Source organism: Sminthopsis crassicaudata, chromosome 4 (genome assembly GCF_048593235.1).
Source record: "Sminthopsis crassicaudata isolate SCR6 chromosome 4, ASM4859323v1, whole genome shotgun sequence".
NCBI classification, from domain to species: Eukaryota; Metazoa; Chordata; class Mammalia; order Dasyuromorphia; family Dasyuridae; genus Sminthopsis; species Sminthopsis crassicaudata.
The window spans coordinates 23,904,792-23,930,417 of NC_133620.1; the positions used below are offsets into that span (position 1 = coordinate 23,904,792).

A 25,626-nucleotide genomic window follows, 5' to 3' on the forward strand; every position below is an offset into this window, starting at 1 on the left:
AACTCCCATGATTCTTAGTCATTCAATTAGCTTGTTTATTAGGAGCAAGGTCCAGACTGCTAGGAAACCTTTCAGAAAAGATTCCGGTGGCTCAGGGAGATCAGGGAGATCAGGGCTCAGGCTGTCTAATTAAAAGGTACTTTTGCAGGTGAGAGGAGAAGGGGATCTGCAGAATGGATGGAACGATGGTTGGGGTAGTAATTCTTTAACTTCCCTGCCTCATCATAGTAAAGAAAATGTTCTTGTAAAATGGAAATGAGAGCTGCTTCCATAGGGGAATTGGACTTGTCTGATGCATTTACCCTGTGATGGTGTCCACTATACTGTGTTTGTGGGAATAAATATAATGGCTGAATGGATGAATAAATGAATGGATGAATCTCAAGACTGATGCATGAATAAATGGATAGATGGTAGGTAGGAAGGAAAGAGGCATTTATTAAGTACCTACTGTGTGCCAGGAGTTTGTACTTTACAAACATCTCATTTGACCCAAACAACAACTTAAGGAGGCAGATGCTCTTATAATCTCCATCTTAAAGTTGAGGAGACCGTAGCAGCAGAAGTTGAGTGATTTGCCCAGAGTCACGCAGCTAGTAAGAGTCCGAGACCAGCTTTGAATTTGGATCTTTCTGACTCTAGGCCACCCGGGCCTCCTCACTGTGCTTTTTGTGGGAATGAAGAGATGGACACATGAACAGATAGATGCTTGCCCGAATGTGTGGGGAGCTGGATAAGGGAATGGATACAGAGATGGATGCACGGGTCGTTGGATGCATATGTGGGAGCTTGCCCAGATGCATGAATATATGGGTGCATGCATGGAGGGTGAGTGAACACATTGACAAATGGATGCATCACAAATTAATGGATATATATTAATGGGTTACAGTGTCTTAGACAACCCCGGAGGACTCCCTGGAGCCCAAAACTTGACAGCTTTTTCTCGTTCTAGGACACAGCTGGGCAGGAAAGATACCGGACTATCACCACTGCCTATTACCGAGGTGCGATGGGCTTCATTCTCATGTATGACATCGCCAATGAAGAATCCTTCAACGCCGTCCAGGACTGGTAGGGACACCCCCAGGCCCGACGCCGTGGATTCTAGGGAGGGAGAAGCAGAGTTCGCCCAGTTAGTTAAGCTGTACACCAGCCCGCACAGACTTAAAAATGGACTGCTTCCTCCTTCCTGGGCATGACAGCTAGCAGAGAGGAATGGCAGGAGCCGGGCCAGGGTCGGACGCCCTAAGTCCTCCTTTGCTTTTCCCTAACATCCTTGTATCCTCGGGCAAAGCCATTTCTCTTTTCTGGGGCCTGAAACAATCTAATCCAGACTTTTAAGGACGAGGTTCTTTGCCAGAAGCTGAGGGGACAAAGACAAAATGAAAAGGTCCCTGTCCTCCAGAAGCTCACGGTCTAGTCTGGGCTTTTCCCTCTGTGAGATAAGGGTAGTGCGCTGTATCACTGCCAGCATTGCTGCGACTGCTACATCACCAGCCCATGGATATGGCATCTCCTCAGTGCCTGGGCTAAGTAAGCACTTACAAATATATCATTTAATCCCCACAATACCCCTGGGACGGAAGTGCTATTGTTATCCAGGGCAGGCAGAGGCAATAACTTACCGACTGGGAGTATCTGAGGCTGGATTTGAACTCAGGGCTTCCCAATCCCACCCTTAGTGCTCTGACCACAGCTGCCTCTGTCTTCCCCATAGAACTGTTATGGGGAAAGGGTTTTGTAAGCTCACAGCATTATAGAGATGGTGCCCCAGGATCCTTCCATCAAATGGGCCCTCTGGGGAACTTGTAGGGTTCCAGATCTAGCATCCCAGGCCCTGAGAGCTTCCAGGTAGATCCCAGGAGAGCACTCGCTTCTCAGGCCCAAAGAGATCAAAGTGATAGGGGCGCCTGAATCTGTTAGTCTGGAACCAGGAAATATATGAGCCCCACAGACTACTATGACTGTGACCACTATTATTACTAACTTCCTTCCTTCCTTCCTTCCTTCCTTCCTTCCTTCCTTCCTTCCTTCCTTCCTTCCTTCCTTCCTTCCTTCCTTCCTTCCTTCCTTCCTTCTTTCCTTCTTTTTCCTCTTCCTCCTCCTCTCCCTCATCCCTCTTCTCCCTTTCCTCCTCTTCCTCTTCTTTCTCCTCTTCCTTCTCCTCCTCCTCTTCTTTTTCCTCCATCTCTTCCCTCTTCCCCCTCTCCTCCTTCTCCTCCTCCTTCTTCCACCATCACCACCACCATCACCACCACCTATATAGTATCTTCTCAGTGCCAGGCATTGTACTAAGTAAGCACTTTATAAACATCATTTCTTGATTAAGGGGGAAGCTGGCCCAGGTGATCATCAGAACCTCCAGTGCCAGCAACCTGCTGGGGCATTAGAGACCCTGGCCCTGGCCCTCATACTTCCCATGCCATCCAGGCCCCACTTCTGGCCTCTCCTGCCCAGAATCTCATCTCTGGAGCTCTTGGTCCCGGCTCAAACCTCACAACATCTGTTCACTGCCATTTGCCAACATAATGGATGTACATCCCCGGGAGGACACCCTGCGTGTAGCAGAGTGAGAGTTACGGGCAAGATTTGAGGGAGCTTCCTGTTATTTAGGGTATGGTTAGACTTAAAACTCCTATTCTAGGGTTAGAACCACCACCCCCTCTCAGCGTCTCCCTTTCCTTCCATGCTCAACTCAAATGTCTTCACAGACTTCAGGGTGGGGATGCTACTGCAGGACTGTCTCTCCCCCCCCCCTTCCTGCTGCAAAAGGAGACCAGAATGTCCCTCTGTCAGGGAAAACTCCAGCTCCTTTTCTACAGGGCTTCCTCCCCAGAGCTCTGTGCAGTGGGGAGCTTCAGAAGTTTCTATCCCTATTTTACAGAGGAGAAGACTGAGACCCAGAGAGGTTAGAATATGTATCCATGGTAACATGGCCAGTAAGTGTTGAGCCAGGATTTGGGGAGATGACCCTTCCTGTCCTGGCTCTTTGGCATCCAGGTCCTAGTGCTCTCTCTGACCCCCACCTCTGTCTCCCTTTCCACCAGGGCCACCCAGATCAAGACCTACTCCTGGGACAACGCCCAGGTCATCCTGGTGGGGAACAAGTGCGACATGGAGGATGAAAGGGTCGTGCCCACTGAGAAGGGGAAGCTCCTCGCCGAGCAGCTTGGTAAGTGTGTATGTGCGCAGACGGCTGTGACTAGCATGTGTCGGCCCTGTGGAAGGGGAAGGAAACCTGGGGAGGAAGCTTGCCCAGCCCTGAGGGGGCGTCCCTGCCACCCAGCAGGCCTTTAGGCTGCCCAACCGTCTCCAGGGTGGGGGCCAGAGTCCACTCAGGCAGAGGAGGCGAGGGCGAGGAGGAGGGAGGAGAGGAGGAGGAGGAGGGGGTGTGAGGAGGAGGAGGGAAGCAGGGGCCAGGAGGAGGGAGGCAGGAGCAAGGAGGAGGGAGGAGAGGGTGAGGAGGAGGGGGTGTGAGGAGGAGGAGGGAAGCAGGGGCCAGGAGGAGGGAGGAGAGGGTGAGGAGGAGGGGGTGCGAGGAGGAGGGAGGCAGGGGCCAGGAGGAGGGAGGCGGGGGCCAGGAGGAGGGAAGCAGGGGCGAGGAGGATGGAGGAGAGGGTGAGGAGGAGGGGGTGCAAGGAGGAGGGATCACAGATTTTAGAGCATTGAGGAGGCTAGGGTTCTGGAAGATGGGCACAAAAGAAGCGGGCATTCCAGGCATAGAGTTAGCAAAGACCAGGAGACAGGAGATGAATTAATCTATGTGAGGAATTGGAAGAAGGCCATTTTACCCAGACCAGAGAGTTCATAGAGAGGAGTAATGCGCACTAATCTCAGCGAGACCGACTGGAGGCTGTGAGAGACTTGAAATTCCCAACTGGAGTGAGAGAACCCCCCCCTTCTCTCAGAAAAGGCTGGAGAGTTACTTGTGGGTCTCTTTGCTGAGTTTCAGATTCCGTGATTATTTGAAAGGGTTTCAGAGCTCAGGGAACGTAAGCTGCCCGGAGCCTCGGGCCCCTCTACCACTTGTCACAGACCGGTGGCCTCCGGTGACGGGATCTCGCGGCGAGGGCCGTGCGACTGAACTTCCGGGCAGCAGCCCCCTATGTGGGGCTGGGCCTTTTCCACCTGCCCGCAGACAGTCACACTACTTGGTTCACTGTCTTCATGCTTCAGTGGCTGAAGGTTTCCCTTAAGGAAGGTTCTGGGAGGCAGAGGAGTGCCCAGCAGCCGGCATCAGCCGCCACAGAGAGGGGAGAACGTTGGCACAGGACTGATCCGAGAAGCGGCCCTGCGCTTCATTAACTCCGGCCAGATCTTTCTAGCAATATCTAGCACATCATCCCAAGAGGCCCTTTTGTCCCCCATATTCCTTTGCTGTTTTCCTCTTCCAAATTTGTTCCTTCCTTCCAAGCCCCTCTCAGGTCCCTCCCAGGAAGTTTTTGTTGGCCCTTGTCAGTCTCCTAACTTATTAGCAACAATCAGTCCTAAACAATTGTAGCTTTCTCTGTGTCCTCATCTCTAGAACAGGACGCCGAGGACGCCTGCATGCTGGGGCTGGCTTCCAGAATCCCACCAGAGCGGGTATTTGGAAACGCTTTGCAAACTCTAAAGTGCTGGGTCAATGCTATTATTGCTGTTATGATTATTACTATTATCTTCTCATTTATTTCAAAGGAGTCCCAGTAGAATCGGCCCCTGGACAAGTTGCACTCCTTTTATTCTTCTGTTTTGAATTTTCTAAGGAGATTAATAATAGTAATTAAACATTAAATATAAATTCAGGGAAGGGAAGGAATGAGCATTTTGTAAGCACCTACTACACAACAGGCACTTAAAATATGATCTTATTTGATGATAAAAAATATATAATAAAAATAAAACTCTTTGGGATTTGCAAATTATGATTATTGTAATATGAGGCTCTCCATTACCAGCCATCTGTGTGAGAAAGATGGAGGGGGGGGCTGTGTGATAGTGGATAGGGCCTTGACTCAGACAGACCTGGCTTCCAGTGTGACCTCAGACACTTGGCAGTGAGCCTGTGTGACTCTAGGTAAGTGTTCAACGTCTTGGAGCCTTTATTTCCTCATCTGTAAAAGGGGGATGACAATAATAGCCTCCACTTCTATTGTGAAGTCTGACTGTGAAGCACCAAAGAGACACCACAAGGAGCTTCAGAGAGTAGCTGGGATGGGCTCGCATAACAGTGGCCTAGTGGGTGCTCGTGGGGCCCAAATTGGACATGGGGGGGCTTTAGCAAACCTTAGAGCTTTGATCAAGGTCAGTTGTTATTCCATTGCTGTGACCTTTGTCAATGTGGCAAAGGGACTAAAAGCAGGAAAGGTTCTGTGTTGGGTTTAAAGCAATAGCAAAGATACCTGTTAATAATGGAGAGTTGGGAGGGAGGGCTGGGCAGGCTCATTTCCTCTGAGTTTGAACCAATGAGATCCACAGCCAGTTATTATCCTGAGGGTCCCATAGCTCTTTTGTCTAGCCAAAATGGCCTTCTCTCCATTCTTTACACAAATTACTACATCTCCTGCCTCTGGGTCTTTGCTAAGCCTGTTCTCTCTCCTCTCCCTCTTTCATCTCCTTCTCCCTTTCTTCATTTCCCACCCCTGTTGTTGTTCTCTTTTTTTTTTTTTTTTTAAGATATTTGGGGTTAAGTGACTTGCCCAGGGTCCCACAACTAGTAAGGATCTGATATTGGATTTGAACTCAGGTCCTTCTGACTACAGGGCTGGTGCTTTATCTCTCTCTCTCTATTTCTCTCCATGTGTGTCTCTTTTTCTTTCTATATATATATATATATCTGTGTGTCTCTGACTTTTTCTATCTCTATTTCTTCTGTCTCTCTGTTTCTCTCTGTCTCAGTCTCTCTCTGTCTCTTCCTATTCCTATTTCTCTCTCCTTTCTCTGTTTCTCTCCATGTCTCTGTGTTTCTCTCTCTCCTTTTGTCTCTGTCTCTGTCTCAGTCTCTCTCTTTCTCTTTCTATTCCTGTCTCTCTTTTTCCTCTCTCCTTCTCCTCATCCCCAGTCTTTGGGGGGTTCCTGCTTCAGGTCACAGTTGAACGGATGACAGCTTCTATCTCCTCCAAGGTTAGGCCGCTCTCATATAAGATCCCACTCTTAGGGCTTTCCTTTACAAAGACCCTCGGGAAGAGGGGATGTGAATGTTCTTGTCACCATTTCATGAAGAAGAAAATGAGACTGAAGAGTATTTAATCAGGGCCACAAAGCCCGAGAATGTCCGAGCTGAGGTTCCAGGCTCCCAAGCGGCTCCTACTGGACTCAGGATTTATCATCTGTCCTGTCTTGCTCTCCCCAGGGTTTGACTTCTTTGAAGCCAGTGCCAAGGAGAACATTTGTGTCAGACAGGTCTTTGAGAGACTGGTGGATGTGATCTGCGACAAAATGTCCGAGACCTTGGACAGCGACGCTGCTCTGGCCAGTGGGGCCAAGAACACTCGCCTCACGGATGCCCCACCACTCCTGCAGCCCAACTGCTCCTGCTAGACCCGGAAGGCCACACTCTCCCTGCTCTCTGGAAACTCTTCCTAAGCCCCCATACCTTTCCCTTTCCCTTGAAACTCTTCCCACCCTTTGTTGACTCAACAGTTCTCATGCGGACCTCAGTATCTCTCTTCTATAACCGGTTCTGGTAGATTCTGTCATTTGTATTCTGGGTCCTGGAAAATATGTTCTCAACCATTTGTAAGTGGACCCTGCTTTACAATGCCCTTGAGCTGGAAAGGACATTGGCCCCCTCCCTCCTATTTCACAAAAGGCAGAACCCCAAATCACCTGGCTAAGAAATAGCATGGCCAAGATTTGAACCCACTTCTTCTGAATCCAAATCAAATGAATAGTCTCACTGCGGTGCTCTCCACAGCACTGTACCACATCCTAGTGGAGTGAGATTGTTCATTTAGAAAAAAATAATCCCATTTTACAAAAGGCTTCACCTCAAGGTTTGCCCTATGTGACATCCTTTACGGTTGATTATCTCCGATGAGGGCCGTCCACATGGCCAATGCAAGGTTAGCTGGAGAGGGACATGGACAAAATTAACTTTCCCATCTTATTCCTTAGTGAGTTTCTTTCTTAGTTGTCCTGAAAACCCTAACCCTGTCCCAGAGTCCTGCTGGGACTCGAGGGCAATAGGGAGAGCACTGATCTCTGGGGATCCTCGAAATACAGGATCAGAGACTTCATATTGGAAGGGACCTCCAACAGTTATCAAGTCCAACCTGTTCCTTTTCACAGAGGAAGAAACAAAGGCCCAGTAAGGGTAGAACTGGGAAAGAAATGGCTCTTTTAAAAGAGACAGTTAAAAAAAAAAAAGACTGGATTTGAGGTCAGATCCCAATCCTAAATTGAAATCCCCACTTTCCTATTTCCTGGATCACTAATCTTGAGCAAACCCTTTCCTCTGGGTGGGCTCAGCTTTCTCCAAATGAGAGACAGCACTAGATGACCTCTAAGAACTACTGTGGTCCTAATATGGATGAAAGGAGCCCAGGCTGGATCAGAGGCAGTTTATTCTTGATGATGGTTTAACGATTTTTCTGACTCATCTTCAAGGTTCCATTATGAAAAAAGTGAGAAAGGAAGTGTTTCTTGGGTGCTGATTTTTCATTTTTTCCTTCTGCCTGGAACCGATTCACCTCCATTCAAAATTCAATTACCAGTAAGTAGCTGATCCCTTCTCCAACAGGTCTGAGCCTGGAAAAGCAGTCCCAATGTGTCTGTTCTAAGACGCACAAGGAGACAATAGAGCATTCATGCTCCTGGAAAAGTGGGCAATTAAGTTAAAATAAATCCTAGAATTGCTTGATCTTGATCTTAATAGGACTTGGAAGACTTATCAAGATCAAACAATTCTAAGATTTATTTTAACTTAATTTTAACTTAGTTGGTATCGAAACAAAAACCCCTTCTCCCCAAGTGATATTACCCAAGTGACCATTCAGAATGCCAGTAGTGAATGGTGAGCTCCCTACATTAATAGATGGCATACCAATAGTTTGCCCAGGAAAGCAGGCTTTTCCTCCTTACCTGGTGTCTCATAATTTAGGGGCGTTTGTACCATGAGTTCTGTCTCCAAGTGGCAAAAAAGTGGGTTAGGTTGAAGTGTGTGACTAAAAAGAATTAACCCACAATATATACTATATCCCCATGAGGCAAGTTCATTTGGGTGTTGGGTGAGGATTCATTCCAAATTTTTTTTTAATCAAGCCAAGAAAGGGCTGGAAAAAGCAGAGAACAAATATGAAACTAGAGAAAGGCTTCTTTTGGTGAAGGAAGTAGTGTCTTGGAAATGATTACTATCACCCACCTAATGGATAGTCCTTTGAGAGGCTCATTGAATGGTGAAGAAAGCATGGGGTGGGGAGGGAGACCACCAGAGTTAGGAGTGTCAGCTCAGCCACTGACTTGCTCTGTGGTCTCTGGACACTTCCTTCCTCACTGGGCTTTAGTCTCTCCTTCATGGAACAGTGGAATTGAGTTGGATGATTTCCCTTTCCATCTTGGACATGAATGCACCAAGGCCCTTCCTTCCAAACTCATCCCATCATAGACAATCTATGACTCCAGGGTCGGCCAAACCATCATTTATTAAGTGCCTACTATGTGCCTAGGAGTGCAAAATGGTCCCTGCCCTTGTGAAGTTTGTGATCTGGTCAGAGAAGATGTCTCTATATAGGTGTACACACTGTGCTTTGATGAAATGCACAAGGTAATTAGGGGAGGCTCTTGAAGTCAAGGCGCTCAGGAAAGGTTTTATTAAGATGGTGCTGGAGCTGAGCTTTGAAGTTAACCAGCAATTCTAGAAGGTGTGGGTGAGAGTGCAATCCAGCCTATTCCAACTCATGGAGGTGGGAGATGGAGTGAACTGGGTGAGAAACAGGAAGGCAGCCATAGGTCATCTGAGACTGAGCTAAGCCATCAGCCCTGTCACTACAGGAGCCTTATTTCAGCAAGAACTTGGGTGAGGAAGTGGGGAAACAACAAGAGACCCCAAACCCTCATGTTGAGAGGACTTTACTCTGGAGCTGTCCGTGGTCCTGCCCGGAGTAACTGGGATGCTCAGTAAAAAGCCAGAGGCAGGGGTGTGAGGGAAGAGAGGAGTTGAGGAAGGGCAGCCATGTGGACTGGGACCTGAATGGACCACGGACCTTATTGCTAACATGGCCTAAACCCTTGGTTTGTCTGAGTCTCTAATTTCCCTCCTGCGCAACACAACACCAGGACGATTTAGATCCGATGGGGACCTTAGGCATTATGTAGTCCAAGTCTTTCGTGTTACAGATAAGATTCAGAGGGACTGATTCAATACATTTCAAAATCAGCAAACATTAAGCACCTACTACATACCAGGCACTGTGCTAGGCACAAAGATATAAAAGGAGTTTGGGGAGACAACCGGGGCCCAAGATAAGTAAACACAAGATAAAGAGAGAACACTTATCATCAGGCAGATAAGGATGGAGATAAGGGAACTGATTTCTGGGAGGTGTTGAAATGACTGATCCCAAGTCACATGACAAAAGCCAGGATTTGAGAATGGGTTCTCGGACTTCTGGTCCAATTGTTTTAACTGGCAGCAGCACCTGATAGAAAGTCAGTTCAGTTCCTTTTGCCATTTACAAACAGTCCTCAACTGTTTGGAGGGATGTATGGCTAGAAGAGCTTACTAATCACAGAGTGTATGTACTCCTGGCTTTCCCTGAATTATCATTATACCTGGCGATATCTCAGGGCTGAAAGCCCCTAACTGAAACTGAGCATTTCCTTCATTTAAAAACACGATTTGCCAAACTGGCTACCAAAGGGATCCAGAACATTGCAGTTAAAACAAATGCCTCCTTCCCCCCCAAAAAAAATCCCTGCATTAGAACAGGACTCCTTAACTTTTCACTCACTGCCCCTTTTTGCCTGAAAAAATTTTGGGATCTTGGGTATATAAGTATATAAAATAGGGACACATTAATCATCATTTTGTGCCCCCCACATTCATTTATGAGACTCCATGTCACAACCCACAGTTTAAGAACATGGAAACTAGAGGATCTCTAGGATTCCTCCCAGAAATAGTTCATCTTAGTGGGAAGAGGACCAAAACAGGAGTTATGGGTGCTGAGTTCAAATCCAGATTCTCCCACTAGCTGTGTGGCCTTGAGCAAGTAAAAGCCCCTCTGGGTTCCTTGTGTACAAAATGAGGATGTTGGACAAGATGGCCTCGGAAGTCTTTCCCAGTTCTGGAGCTATGATCTTATGACTTCCTCCCTAATTTCATTTGATCTTTCCCCACAATCCTCTGTAGTCAGGGATTATCTTCCTCATTTCACAGAGAGAAGACTGAGGCTGGAAGGCATAGAAGGGATGGCTTATGTAAAATAGACCCCAGCTATCCTGATTCCAAGTCCTTTGCCCCCCGCTGACACCTTCCCTGTGCAGTGCGTACCCTTATGCCTAGGACCCACGAATGCAATAGCCCTGAATCTTGGAGTTTTCTCTGGTCTCCTTGGGGTTCATGCTTGGTATTCAGCAGTCTTTGGTTCTCTCAAATAAACAATTGGAGGCAGCTAGGGGGCGCAGTGGATAGAACACTAGCCATGAAATCAGGAGGACCCGAGTTCAAATCTGACCTCAGACATTTAACACTTCCTAGCTGTGTGACCCTGGGCAAGTCACTTAACCCCAGCCTGAGGGGGGGGGGAAACAAACTGGAGGGGACATCCAACTGAACTCTGCCAATGGGTCCTTTGGGGGGAACCTTCACCCGGGGGGAATGAGAAGACACAGGTGAGCATTGTATCCACCCTAGATTTCTTGGGAAGATTCCCCTCTCCACCCCCTGGTCCTTGGCTTGCATTTGCCAGCATCATTCTGTCTCCGTGACCTCCGCTCATTCATCCTCCTGCAGCTAGCATCCTTCCGGCTCCCTGTCCCTCGTCCCAGAGCCACGTCCTGCCCTCAAAAGGAGCAGCCAGCGGCCAAATGTGCAATACAGTATTGGGTTCTTGTGCTGTCAGTGTATCTTCGTGTGTGTAAATATAAACCACTTCCTGATTTATTGTTGGATGTCACTCTGTGGCTGCTGTTAGCCTTAGGGGAGGGAGGTGGGGGGGGGGAAGGGCTGAATGGTCAGGAACGGGCAATGGGGAGGACCCAGAAAATACTGGAAATAGACCAACCTAGAATGTTCAACAAGAATGTGAAACTTGGGAGAAATTTAGAGCAGAGATTGTCAGGGCTGAAAGGAACCTTAGAACAGGGGATGTCAGAGCTGGGAGGGTCTGGGAGGGAACCTTAGAACACCCAAATGTCACCCAGTTTGTCTACCAGAAGGGTTTGGGGACCACCTAGATCCTTGTGGCTTTCTCCTGCACTCTACCTCTCCTGGACAATCTTGAGAAGAATTTTAACTTTTTTAACAGCTTTTTTGTTCTCAAAATACATGCACAGCTAGTTTTCAACACTCACCCTTGCAAAACCTTGTGTTCCAAATTTTTTTTCTCCATCCCTTTGCCCCTCCCCCCTCCCTTAGATGGTAAGTAATCCAATATTGATTAAATATGTACAATTCTTCTATATATATATTTCTACAATTATCATGCTGCCCACAAAAAATCAAATCAAAAAGGGAGAAAAGAGAAAAAAAGCAATCAAACTAAAAGAGAAAAAGGGTCAGTTCCCACAGTCCTCTGTGTAGATGGCTCTCTTTATGAAAAGATCATTAGAACTGGCTTGAAGCATCTCATTGTTGGAGAGAGCCACGTCCGTCACTTAACCATAATCTTGTTGCTGTGTTATGTTCTCTTGGTTCTGCTCATTTACTCAGCATCAGTTCAAGTCTCTGAGAAGAGAATTATCTTCCTGAATTCAAATCTCATCTCAGACCCTTATTAACTGTATGACCCTCGATTAGTCATTTGTCCCTGTCTGCCTCAGTTTCCTCTGCTATAAAATGAGCTGGAGAAGGAAATAGCAAACTGCTTCAATATTTTTACCAAGAAAACCCCAAATGGGGTCAAGAAAAACAACTGAAGAAGAGCTGGGTTCAAATTCTGACTCTGCTATGGACTCTCTCTGAGCTTGAATAAGGTACGGTCTTTCTGTAGGCCCTGGTTTCCTTCCGTCAGTCTGTCCCTCCCAGAGCAGCAGCTCTCCCCAAGTCCATCACTGGGGCTTCCTTCACGTTGGAAGGGCAACGCCTGCCTGGAGCATCTTCACAAGCACAAGCAGGTGCCTCCGCCTCTGTCCCCCGGCCCCCCTGCCCTTCCCGGTTCTGCCTGACGTCAGCACCACAAGGTTCTGCAAGCAGCTGAGAAAGGTTTTGTCAGCTGTGCTTTGCAAATAGCAACGTTATCAAAGAAGGCGCGTGTTTATAAGACCCATCAATAGCAAACAAGGTTCCGGCCTGCCTCTTTTCATCAGGAAACCTTCCTTTCTTTTCTGGTTGATGAGAAACAGTCACAGCTGGGCTCTGAGAGCCTCCTTCGCCAGCTTGTCCCCCTCTTCCTGGGTCTTTTTACTTCCAGTTTTCTGGGTCTGCAGAAAGCTCTCAAATAATCAGGCTCCCTTGTAGGGCCCAGCACCTTAACAGGGTCTGAGGGCTGGGGGGGACAGGAAGAAGAAATGGCACGGGGACCTGTGATGTGTGAAAGACACTGGGTTGGTCATCCTTGAGGGCTAGGAATTGGTTCTGCTACTTTCATAATTTGGACAGGGCACTTAACCTCTGCAGGCCTCAGTTTGTTCATCTGTAAAATGAGGGGTTTGGGCTAGATGGAGCCGAGTTTGCATCCCTGCTCTTCCATTTACTGCTTTGTAATCTCCCGTCCCTCACTTGCCTATTTATAAACGATAGGTGAGGCCTTTTCCAAATCTAGAACTATCATCTATAATTTTATGGTGGGCCCTGTGAAATTTGAGAAGTGTGAAGTTCCCCCAAACAAGCCGGAGATATCTGATGGAAGGTACCCAAGCTACCCCTTCCCTTCCCTCTGAGATCCCCAGTCCCCTCCCCCACTTAGTGGAAGGGACCCTGGACTTCGAGACTCAAGTTGGGTTGGATTCTCAGGTCAACCTAATTATGTGACATCATAATGAATCAGACTTCCTTTGTCCTTTCTGTAAGATCGGGGTTGGACTGGAGAGCTCACGTAGCCCTGTTTATGCTCTGGGTCCTATCTCATTTCTAGCCAGAGGTCAGAGGGCAGACACTGAAAACAAAAGAGGCAAAGTATTTGTACACGTGAATTGGGCATATTCTGTATCGTCATCCAAGGCTGTCCAAGTGTCATTTGCAGAGTAATCCAAGCACCTACTGTGTGTGCAGACAATCCTTGTCTGCAAGAAAGCTGGCATGCTGGGGGGGGGGGAATTAAGGGTCCCTTCCAACATCCAAGCTTGTTCTTTCTGGAAGAGAGCCATGACATCAGGGAGGAGGAGCCATGACATGCAAGTGAATTGGATTGAAGTGAGGGAGGCTGGTTGAGGTCACCGGCCTCACTTTCCCCTCCAGAGCCCTTGGGGGCCAGGGGCCCGATAGGAAGCAGGACCACTGGAGACGGCCCTCCTAGAGTCCCTTACACTCAGATGATCAGGTGAGAGACATTAGGGAAGATGCTTTGGGCAATTAGCTCCCTCGGCCCCAAAGTCAGCCCTTTCCAGGCTGTGGAATGGATCAGACCGTGTATGGCAGACACCAAGGCTTGTGCTTTATTAGATTGTAGCTCTAAGGCATCAGCAACCCAGAGAAGTCCTCAGACTGCGAGCTGAAGGGGACCCTAGAAATGAACTGTCCCAGCATCCTGCTGGAAAGTTCCCACAGAGTTGAGGTGACCTGCCCACAGTCACACAGAGAGTCCCAGGGCCAGAATTTGAGCCATGTTCCCCTGACTCCAAACGCGAGCTCTTTCTGCTCTCCCCTGATGGCCGCCCTTGAAGGCCAAGGGGAATGCTCAAGGGTCGGTTTGGGGGGTTAGCTCTGTTTGTAATCTCACCTCTCAGATCTCCGGGACTGGTGGGGTTAATATGAGAGGGGACCCAGGGCACAGGGGGCGACCACGGCCAATGAGCCCCTTAGAAAGGAGACCTTGTGTTTGGGTAGCTGGGATCCAGGAAAAATAAGGGAGATGATGGAACCCAGCGTGGCAGACGGAGCTAGAAAAGGGGGTTCAAATCACAATGGCCGACCAGGCGTCCAAGTGCCAGGACAACATAAGCAGGGAAGCATGGGGGAGGGAGGCTGGAAAGAGACTTTGTGGACTCTGGAGATGACCGTTCCATTAGTGCCTGAAGGGGACGTCGTCCTCAACATCCTTGGCAAGTGGTGCTTTGGCCTCTGCCCAAAGATGGGAAACTCTTCAATCAGTACATAAATATGTATTAAGTGCCTTCTCCTGTCAGCTCAGGGAATTCAAAGAAAGGTAAAACACAGTCCCTGCTGCCCTCCTAATCTAGAGCAGGGGTTCCCAAACTACTGTCGGGGGCCACGGACGCTTCTGCGACCGCCGGGTTATGCCAAATGGGCGCAGCCAGAGGGGGAGCTTTTGTTTGTACTATAGCCGGCCTCCCACAGTCTGACGGACGGGGAACTGGCCCCATTTAAAAAGGTTGAGGACCGCTGGCTGAGGTGGTGTGGGGGATAACATGCAAACAAGCCCGTACAGAGCGAGCATCTACGGGAGAGTTGGGGATTATCGCGGGGAAAGGCACCAGCGTTAGGGAGAAGCGGAGAAGACGGGAGCCTTGAGGCAGCCCCGCTGAGATCTCCCTCCTTATCCCTAAGGGGCCTGAGTTCTGCTTCCTTCTTATACCTGAAACGAAGATTGTGCCCCCATCCTGCAAGTAATCATCCCCACTATGGTAAACTGTAGTAAATCGTTCTCCGGTGGAGTGCGAGGCCCGTGTGAGTCGGGACCTTGGGCGCTCTGAAGGTCACTTCTGGGGCCTTCTCTAAGGGCCCTAAGCTCTCACCGCGGCCCTGGTCCCCAAGACCGTGCGGGGCTCTGAGCCCTGAGCTGCATCGTCACCCAAACCTCCCCTGGGCTTGCTCAGATCTGGGAGGAGGAGGAGAGGAGAGATAAAGTCGCCCATGGGGGTTGGGAGGGAGTGGATCAGCAGTGTCAGTCCAAGGCCCGGGATGGGCAGCAGTGGGGCTGGGGGCGGTCAGCAGCGAACCAGAGTTTGGTGTTTGACCAGCAGGTACTTATGAGAACTGAGCCAATTAGAGAGCCAGAATATGGTTTCTGGGGAGGAGATGGCGGCTGGGATTAGAGGGATGGAAATAGGTTGGATTCCACCAACATGAAGTGCCTACTACGTGCTGGGCACGTGCTGAGTATTCAGAGACAAGGGAGCCTTTGAGGCTGCTTAGATGTACTGGAAGATCCAGGAGCAGGGCCGTCCTCTCCGAACCAGGGATTCGATTTACAGCTGGTTGATTTCTAAGGTTTCTTCCAGATCTAAAATGGATGAATCCGGGTCTCCTGGCAGCCCTAGACACAATTCCACTTGGAATTCCCCCAGAAGAATGAGCAGAACTGAGTTAAATGGGCGCCTGGGCTTTCGCCCTCACTGCCCTTCCTTAGTTCTAGCCAAATATGGGTATCCGTGTCCTTAGGTCTTTCCTGAATCCCAGGCCGGGCTCACTTCCTCCCCTGTGTGTGTGAATGGGAACCCTCCCCTGGGGGAAATCTGCCGTTTGCCGACACCCGTTCCGAGGGCTCTGTCCTGTTTTGTTCAGAGAGGCAGGAATCCCAGATTCGGGGCCCCTGTCCTGCCTGGGGGCGCCTTCCGCTGCCGGACTACGGATAACGGAGGCCTTTGACCTCAGGGAGCTGCCAGTCTGGGCCTTTCTAGGAAGTGACAGAGTGGGTGAAACGAGATCAGGGCAGCGCTAAAGCAGCGGAGCGTCCCAGGAAGCAGCTGCGGATCCGAAGGCCTCCAGTGCGAGCGAAGGCGGCCCGAGGACCCACGTTCAGTTCCTGGCTGGCGACTCCTTCGCGGCCGGCCGTCCCGGTGTGCATTAGCGGCGCTGGATGAGAGAGGCCCCTCGAGCCCGGCGGCGCACTCCGGCCGCTTTACCGTCTGATTGAGGGTCTCCTGGCGCGGGAATGGGCCAGGACGGGGTGAAGGCAGAGACTGTTAATGATTATTACTGATAAGTGGCCGCCTTCACCCCGGAGCCCCTGCAACCATAAACAGAGCATTCCTCCTTCTCCCCGGGTGCCCAGGCCAGTGTGGGCTCCTTGGGCTAATTTCTTTTTTCCTGAGGCTGGGGTTCAGTGACTGCCCGGGGTCACACGGCCAGGGCTCGGATTAGGGTGGATTTGGACTCGGGGATTTCTGACTCGGGGCCCAGTGCCCGACGCACGGTGCAGCCAGCGCTTGTTCTCAAGTCTGTGGGACTGAGCCTGACCGCGCAGCCTGGCGGGACAAGCCGTCAAAACAGTCAGTCCCTCAGCACTTATTTAGCGCTTACTCCGTCCTGGGCGCCGAGCGGAGCGCTGGAAATGCGGCGGAAATAAATAGTCTGTCCGGGAGGAGCATCTTGGGAAGCGCGCTTTTAAAAATGGAGGGCGAGGCTGGGGGAGTGTGGGAAGGCACCGGGCTAAGCGCGCCCGGCTGAGGATGCAGAGTGATGGGGGTGACCACATGCAGACGAACGCGCACATACAAGACACACCACAAGGTAATCTGGAGAGTAGCAAGAGACAAAACGCCACGGGAGGAAAGGAAGTTACAGGGTCCAGTTTCTGCGCGTGCGTAAAACATCTGCGCTCTCTTCCCTCCAAACTCCGACTCCTCGCCCACGAGCACCGCCCTAGATAACCGGACGTTAAAAGTGCTGAGCCAATCCGGGGGCTTGTGGGTGGGAGCATGCAGATGAGGAGCGCCAGGAATGCCGGTCTGAGTTAGAGGAAGAAAAAACACACACAGACAGAAAGACTTGACCCCCGGGGGTCCTGGTCGCCTAATCAAAAGTAACGCCCATTATTGAAATTGTTTTTAGGGTGTTTGGAAAAGAGGGCCTAGAACTCACCCTACGCGTACAGTGTTTTGCTAGTTAGGCAGTCCGGGTAGCGAAGGCTACAAAGCATACTTACCTGGCAGGGGTGATTCCATGATCACGAAGGTGGTTTCCCCAGGGCGAGGCTTATCCATTGCACTCCGGATGGGCTGACCCCTGCGATTTCCCCAAATGCGGGAAACTCGACTGCATAATTTGTGGTAGTGGGGGACTGCGTTCGCGCTCTCCCCTGATTTTCTGTTCGAAAAATAGACTATTGTTCCTTTTCTAGTGAACGCGGTGTTGCTTTTAAGCTTATGAACACGCAAGTGCTCATTTGTACTTGCATCACAGAAGAATTACTAATTGTGTAGTAGTTACAGATCGCAATGCGTAGTCGTTTCAGTCACGTGCGCGTGGAAACGAGTTACACGGTGTAGTAGCTAGGGGTCGCAGTGTACGTAAGTCGAGCTTTGAGCTTCTATCAAGTTGGTTGGATGTTTACTAGATCTGCTGCGGGGTCGAGTTTGCTGAGTTTTGTGAGCAGCCCTAGAATTAGAAAAGGATAAATCCCCGCAGTGTCCGATGGAAACCTTAAGTGACGATAGGGGACCTATCGTTCACTGTGGGCGGCGCACTAAGAACCCCGGAAAGAAACCAGCTGCCTATCAGATGCCGGGAGGAGACTTCCGAGTTATTCCCGTGGGCACAACGTTGTCCACGGATGAGTTTCGTGGCAAGGCCTTCGTCGGTGATAGCTTCCTCTTGGCTGCCGAGGCCGCAGGTCTTAAGAGAAAAACCGCACGGTTTTGTGTGGAGGGCGGTTGTGTATCCTTGCTGACAGCTGAGGATACATGGGCCAGGGGCCGGGACCTTCTACCGGCGTTGCTGCCTATCCAGCCCCATCTGTCCAAGTGCCAGACGGGAGGTGCAATTCACAGAAAAGCACCCCCAACCCCCAAGGAGCTGACAATATAAAGAGGGGAGACACACAAAAGGAGACGAGAGGAATTAAATGAGGTTCTGGGGACAGTACACGGGGCGGGGGAAGACAGCACCCCAGCATACTGGAGTTTGCTGAAGTTAACCGTCAGGGCAGCAGATACCGACTGGAGTGAGTCAAAAATATCGTTTCTGCCACAGTTCTATAAAGGAAGACGCTCAGAATTTGATGCTCAGCCGCCCATTCACAGGAGGGGAGGCCACATCAAGGCTTAGGGTTGGCGGGCTTAAAAGGATGGATTCATCCTGTGAAAAAATGCTTTTATTTCCAACCCAGGATGTCAAACTCAGCCTTTCTGCGACAGCCAGCCTAAGGTTTCATCCTCCTTTTTTAAAGCTCCTGAATGGCAAGTTGAAGATGGTTGACATGTTTCCTCCATCCCATCACCTTCTTTACATACTAACACTTGAAGGGACCCCAAAACTCAAACTCCTTGAAGGAGAAAATCTTCAACTCTTCCTCAGTGAGGGACCCCGCCCGAGGGAAGCAAGTAAATAGCTTCATTCTGTTATCTAGGTGGGGGTTGGGTCAGTCCTGCTAAGAATTCCAATCCCCTTCAAGTGAAGATCAATTCTAAGAGTCCAGCTCCAGCTGAAATCCAGCTTGTAGATAGAAAGAGCCGACTTGAAACTCCACCCACTAGCCTAGCCCCACCCTCCTTTGCTTGTAAGCCAAAGCTCCTATTATAAAAGAGTAAATTAAAAACTCATTAGGTTCTAACCATGCCATACCATGCTATGCCAAGGCGGCCTCTGCCCACTGGAATAATATTCTCTTCCAGGGTTACCCTCTCTTTATCCTCACCTATTTCCTTAAGGAGACTTTTTGCCCCTCAATTGGCATTTCTCTAAACTCTGCTTCTCTGCCAGAACTCCTCCACTGAGAAATTCAGCCTTTCTGTTCTTGCATAGTAAAGGCTGACTTCCCAATGCCTATAATAAACCTCTTTTATCAGTCTAGGTTTTGGGGTCTGTAAATTCCTTTACAGAGAATCTCTGTCCCTCCAGAAGGGGTTCCCCAAAACTCTCTTCCCTTACGCCGAATCCCAAGGGGGTGTAGGAGAGGCCAAACTTTTCCATTTGGTTCCCTGATTACTAGCACACATCAGTCAATTTACAGATATTATCTACTTTGATAACAATGTTGGGGGGAATCAATCATGTAACGCCTTCCCCCCACACCCACCTTTTTTTTTTTTTTTTTTTTTTTTTTTTTTTACAGTTGAGATTTGCCCAGGGCTAGAAGCATCCCAGGCCAGATTTGAACCTGGGCTTCCTGACTCCAGATCCAATACTTTTATCATCTACAAGAATACTTGCCTATCCATAATTGATAAATAATGTGCTGTAGGGCCAGCACATTTTAGCTGTAAGCAGGCTTTCCTCACATTTTAGCTGTAAGCAGGCTTTCCTCATGGATTAGATGGGCCTCTGAAGTCCAGCCCCAGAGCTGTGGTCTGGGGAGATTTTGAACTTCAAGAGAAAGATGAAAATTTGGAGTAAGCACTTTGGAGGTGGGGGTATGATGAGAAGACCTGTGTTAGGTTGATGCCTAAGGGATGTCCAGCAGAAGAGGTATAGCTGTCCAACAGCCCACTGGCCATGCCTCTGCTTGGGAGAGCCAACTCTAGGTGAGCTATATAGATCTGGGAACCATCATCTTAATTCATTGAATTAAATCCAGAGCTAATGAAGTCACTAAGAGAGAAAAGGGGAGATCACAGATTAGAGAGTTAGGGGACACCTAGAGTTAAACAGCAGGAGATAGATGAAAACCCACCAGAAGTCTGAGGAGTGATCAGACAAGTAGGGGAGAAAGAGGGGGAAGCAAGGGGGAGGGAGACAGAGAGAGAGAGACAGAGAGAGATAAAGAGAGACAGACAGAGAGAGAGAGAGAGAGAGAGAGAGAGAGAGAGAGAGAGAGAGAGAGAGAGAGAGAGAGAGAGAGAGAGAAGGAGAGACAGAGACAGAGGGAGAGAAAGGAGAGAAGAGAGAGACAGAGAGACAGACAGACAGACAGACATTGTTCGGGAAGCCAAAGAGACTCCTTGGTCTCAATGAAATGGGTGTCTCCTCTGATAGGGCAGATTGGGGCCCATTCTAGTGTTATTCTCATTTGCATTCTCCTGGAGCTGGCCTGGTTTTCTGGAGATCTTCAGAATACCGGCAGGACACTGGACTGCGCCTCTTCTGTCTGCCCCCTGCTCTCAGTGCATGTCCAGGACATTGTCTTTTCAAATCATCTCTGATGACATCCATACTTGGGCCTCTTCATGATTCTTTCCCTCCTGTTGGAGTGAGAAACCACCTAATAAGCTCATTCGGGCCAAGATTGATCCATTATTCAGACATTTGTAATGAAGCTCACTTGCCTCACTCTCTCAGAGCAAAGACCGTCTGTTTTCCCCAAGTTGTAGGCAGATCTCTTAAGGATTTGGAGGCCTTTTCTCTGATGCTTTCAGCGTGAGCTTCCATTCTGTTCCTCCCACTGTTAAACTAGTCACTAGTGCCCCATCATTAGCTTTGACAGAGATTTACTTTGAACAGATGTACAGATTCCCCTCCCCCTCCCCTTTACAATGTTAGCCTGCATTCCCCAGTCTCTGGATGGCTCTTATTTCAGTCCCCACCTCGGGGTCCTGAAGGTCTCTCTGCTTCCGAGGGCCTCAGAGCCTGATGCCGGCTGCAAACACTGGCACTGCCTTCGTTTCTTCCTCTCTGTCCTTTAAACCAATCTGGAGGTGTGTGGGGGGGGTTATTTAGTAAATGTCAGGGTTTCTTTGCCCTTTGGGTTTTGATCTCTCCTGGGTAGACTCCGGCCCTCTGCCCTCGAGCCCGTAGCCATCTGCTGGCCTGGCCCGGCCTGGCCCTGCCTTGATGCTCTAAGGCTGTGGAGACAAGGGATCGGGGGTCAGGCCACATGCACCCCCAATCACCCTGGGGCTTTCCAGAACCTCTCTTCCCACTCAGGAGCCGGTTGGTGCAGGCACAGTGGGACCCCGGCGGTTCGGAGTACTGAGCCCAGGGCAGTCCTTTCCCAGAGTGCTTGTAGTTGGGAATCCCCGTTCCTCAGGTCCGGCGCTCAGAGCCCCAGGAGGAGTTGGCCACATCCAGTCTCAGCGCCCGCTACATGAGGCTGCCCCCACAGACTCGCCCAGGTGGGTGCAGGGGCCTTCCTGGAGTTGGCGGGCGGCCCAGCTCGTTCTCGCGCTTCTCGGTGCACGGCTGGCGCTTGTCCCAGGCTTGCGGCACTTGGGCCAACTGTCCCCGGAGGTCCCCATGGTTGGGGCGAGCTGCAAAGAGTGACTTCATTTCAAAAAAAAGAAAGCAAACCATGGATGCCTTTATTGGCAGGCAGCATGCCCTTGCTAACAAATGTCATCTTGCTTGAGAAATTGCCTCAGTTTATCTTTTGTTAAATTTTATCCATAAGACTCTCCAATCAGCCAGAAAGCATGTGTGCCCCCTTCCACGTGGCTGCTGGGCAAGTCAACAGATCTCAGACTATCCATCAGCCCAGCACTCAAGCCACGTGGCAGATGCTCGGGTCTCCCCTGGGGGGAACAGAGGAGCTATCATTCCCATGACCCAAAGTCAAACTAGAGGCCCCTGTGTTTCTCGTAGTAATAGTCCAAATTCCCACCGATGGCAAAAGATCTAATACATTCCCCGATTAATTTGCTGGTGATATGAAATAAGCTGTGGAACACGGTTTTCCATTGGTAGGCTGTCATATCTAGGGGCCCCATATGTTTCCTAGTTGTTTATGAACACACATGTTGACTAGCCTATACAACACATATGCTTGCTTTTCATAATATTGAAAAACAAGTTGTAAAAAACAGACATCAAAAGACTTCATCACAAAACAGCGGCCTAATAAAGCTAGAATCACTTATGTTAAAGCAATAAATTCACTCTCACTATATGGAGCCAGTCTGCAAACAACTATGGACAAACACACACATACACACAAGCACACACAATATGGAGATAATTAACATAGGAAAGGCACTAGATCATAAGGGATCAGAAAAGAGCTTCCTGTGGGGGCTATGGAAGGAATTCAGGGAAACCAAGGCAGAGATGAGGAGGGAGAACATTCTAGACATGGGGGACAGTCAGAGAAAATGTCTGGAGCTGGGGGTTCTTGAATCCAGAGTATGTGGTAGTCAGTGAGCTATCAGAATACTAGAGATAATGGGGGGAGGGAAGGGAAGGTTACAAAGAACTTTTAACACTGAACAGGTGTAGAGAACTCCTAGGAAGGTAGAAACTTTGGTAACTGGGATGTTCCTCTCCTAAGATTAATCAAGGATGCATTCAGGTTGAAATCATAAGAAAACAAAGTCCTGCCACAATTACTGGGGCATTGTGAACTTTACAAAAGATTGAGTCCCTAGAAAGTAACACTACGCTTCAGAGAGTTATAGAATACAGAAACCAGGGTTCCTGTCACAGAACAATGCCTTTCCTAATAACATATGGTTTTTTTAAAGATATATAAGCAACAGGATTTCTCTTAATAAATGGCTCTGTTGAATTATCAGCAACTCCGTGGTCTGATTTTCAACCGCCACTAGCGGTTTTTGTTTTTGACTCTAGAGGTAATAGGGATCTACAGTGGTTTATGAAGGGGCAATCACATTTATGCTTTTGAAAAATCCAGGTGAGGGAAGATGGATTCCAGCGGGAAGAGGTCAGAGGCAAGGAGACCAAGAAGAAGGCTATTGGAATCTGAGGGGACGAAGATTTCCACCAAGTGATGGCAGCATCAGAGAGCAAGAGATGTTTTGAAAGTAAAATGACCAGGCTTGACAACAGCCTGGATAGAGGAGGTGATAATAAGGAGTCAAGGAGGACACCTGGATTGTGATCCTGGGGGACTGGGAGGAGGGTGTCTTGACAGCAACAGCAGAGCCAGGAAGAGGTGTTTTCTGGGAGAAATGAGCTGAGCTGTTTTGGGCATTCTGAATTAAAATGTCTGTGGGATATCCTAGAGACAGTTGGGGATGAGAGACTGGAGGTCAGAAGAGAGGATTAGGGCTAGACAGATCTGAGAACCATTACCATAGAGACAGAGCCGGTGAGATAACCATACAGATGGCGTCATGGAGACATCCAAGTTTAGCAACTATGACCTAGATAAATATCCAGCAAAGCAGTGGCCATGTAAGTAGGAAAGCCAGAAGAGAGTGGGCATGAGTACCTAGAGCAAAGAGAGTATTATGAAGATGACAAGTGTCTCCAGAAGGATGAGCACTGAATTGTGGCCATCCCTTTTCTCTGTGACAATCCTCCAATTGGAGACAGCCTTCTAGCTGCCTTCAGGCTTTTCCAATTTCTTCCAATGATCCTCAAATGACATGCACTCTATTCTCTTCCTCTCCTAGTTATCTTCCACTGTTTGTTCTCCAAGATCCTTTCTAAAATTAAGTGCGCAAAATTAATATGGCCTTCCTGGTCTAAACGGGGCAAAGAGAGGAGCCTGCAAAGAGAGTGGAGGAGACAATTAGAGGGAGAACCACAAAAAAAGTGGAGCCATATAGTGGAAGCCAAGGGAGGGGAGAGGGTCTAGCAGTGTCCAATGATATATAAATATAGAGGGGATTGAATACATAGAAAAGGCCATTGGGTTTGTTGGAAGATTGGGGGAAATCAATGCTCTGAAATGAGGTATGGGAAGTATGGAGTCTCCTCTACTGGAAAACCTTCAATATTTGTATGAATAAATCTCACTGTGTCCCTAACTCTTGAATACAAATACTGAAAAGTGAAAACAAGCCCCAGAAGCAGACTTAAGAGATGAAAAGGAGGAACCAAAGGATCACCTGAGGCATATATATGCAAAGGCATGGAAGGATAGGCTGGTCACCCAGCCTTGATTTGGGAAGTGAGAGGCTGCCACTGATGGGCTGCTGTCTTCAAACACACTCTAGTTTTCCCCATCCTTAAAAAATCTTAGACCCTACTATTCCAGCTATTTATCTCTCTTTTCAAAATTAAATACCTTGAGCAATTTGGAACTATGCCCAAAGGGCTATCAAATTGTACATACCCTTTTGATCCAGCAGTGTCACTACTTGTTGGGAGCACAATATTCAACTTTGCTTTACTTCTGGTAGACCTTTTCAGCTGATTCAAGGTGATTCAAGGACACAGAGGCAGTTGCTGTTCTCTGATATTTAGTCTCTCATCAGTCTCCTGGCTCGGCACTGGGTCTCTTCATCCTCTCTTTCCCCATAGGTTACCGAAGGAACTCTGGAAGGATCCTACTCATGAAAAGCTCTCAAACATTGCTGCTTCTTCTTGCCCCACATTGGGTGCCATATGTTATCTGCTGCTCTTGTGGTTTCCAGAATCGAGATACCAGTACCTGTAATTGTTATCTCTTCTTATATGATGGTGCTTCAAGGAGACTGAGAGGCAGTTGCTGTTCTCTGATCTCCCCACTGAGAGGCTGTTGTGTTGTCTGACATCTCTCCTCTTCCCTCTGCCTCCAATTTATTTCATTCCCAGTCCACAAGCAACAACTGTGTCAGTAAAGGCTGCCCCACAACTCCCTCAAGTGTCACAATCCATAGCTTCAAAGGCTCTCGGAGAATTGACCTGCCCTTTCACCCAGGCATGGTCCTTAACAACTACTGGGTCTGTATCCCAAAGAGATCTTAAAGGAGGGAAAGGGACCCACATGTGCAAAAATGTTTCTGAAAGCCCTCTTTGTAGTGGCCAGAAACTGGAAACCGAATGGATGTCCATCAGTTGGAAAATGATTGAACAAATTATGCTATATGAATGTAATGGGGATGCTGCTATTGTTATATTAAGAAATGATGAGCAGGCTGACTTCAGAAAAACCTAGAAAAACTTACATGAACTGATGCTGAGTGAAGTGAACAGAATCAGGAGAATGTTCTACACAATATCAGCAACATTATATAATGAGAAACTATGATCAACTTAGCTCTTCTCAGCAATACTCATGATGGAAAATGTTATCCATATCCAGAGAAAGAACTAAGGAGTCTGAATGTAGATCCAAGCATACGATTTTCACTTTTTTTTTTTTTTTTATTTCTTGTGCTTTCTCCCTTTTTTTCTGAGTCTTCTTTCATAACATGACTGATGTGGAAATATATTTGATATGGTTGTACATGTAAGGCCCATATCAGATTGCTTGCTGTCTTGGGGAAGGGGAGAAAAGGAAGAGAGGGAGATGAATTTGAAATTCAAAATCTTATAAAGATTACTGTTGAAAACTAATTTTGCATGTAATGGAAAAAACTATTATTAAGAAACATCCCTCCCTACCTCCCTCCCCCATCAAACTCCTTAAAAAACAACCCTAACCTTTACTTTTTTTTATCTCCCACTGACTTTTCAAATTTTTGTAATCCAACTTTTCACCTCATTATTCAATGAAAATTTGCTTTCAAATGATTAACCTTTTTTCTCAGTACTCATCCCTCTTGAGCTCTCCACAGTGCTAGACATTGATACTCTCTCCTCTCTAGGTTTTGTGACATCTTCTTTTCTGGTTCTCTTCCATTTTAGTATCCTTTGCTGGATTTGCCATCCATTTTATACCTTCT

General features: G+C 48.5%; 1 protein-coding gene, 1 long non-coding RNA gene and 1 other non-coding gene across 3 annotated transcripts in view; 2 read left to right on the top strand and 1 right to left on the bottom strand.

Annotated features, from left to right (window-relative positions):
- The window catches only part of RAB3B (RAB3B, member RAS oncogene family), a 53,233-nt gene extending 42,151 nt beyond the window's left edge, over positions 1–11,082 (top strand). Inside the window, exons 3-5 of the mRNA XM_074265942.1 lie at positions 956–1,074; positions 3,051–3,175; positions 6,335–11,082. Of these exons, the coding sequence (XP_074122043.1) occupies positions 956–1,074; positions 3,051–3,175; positions 6,335–6,522 (432 nt within the window). The 3' untranslated portion in view covers positions 6,523–11,082. The remainder of the gene's footprint in view (positions 1–955; positions 1,075–3,050; positions 3,176–6,334) is intronic.
- A 6,039-nt stretch (positions 11,083–17,121) lies between these two features.
- Positions 17,122–17,285, top strand: LOC141542115 (U1 spliceosomal RNA). The gene has a single exon (XR_012482115.1). It is a non-coding gene; the product is annotated as a U1 spliceosomal RNA (small nuclear RNA).
- A 2,783-nt stretch (positions 17,286–20,068) lies between these two features.
- Positions 20,069–25,336, bottom strand: LOC141541647 (uncharacterized). The gene is made up of 3 exons (XR_012481858.1): positions 24,093–25,336; positions 20,665–21,327; positions 20,069–20,322 (listed from the first exon to the last, which is right to left on the bottom strand). It is a non-coding gene; the product is annotated as an uncharacterized LOC141541647 (long non-coding RNA).
- Between the last annotated feature and the right edge of the window lie 290 nt (positions 25,337–25,626).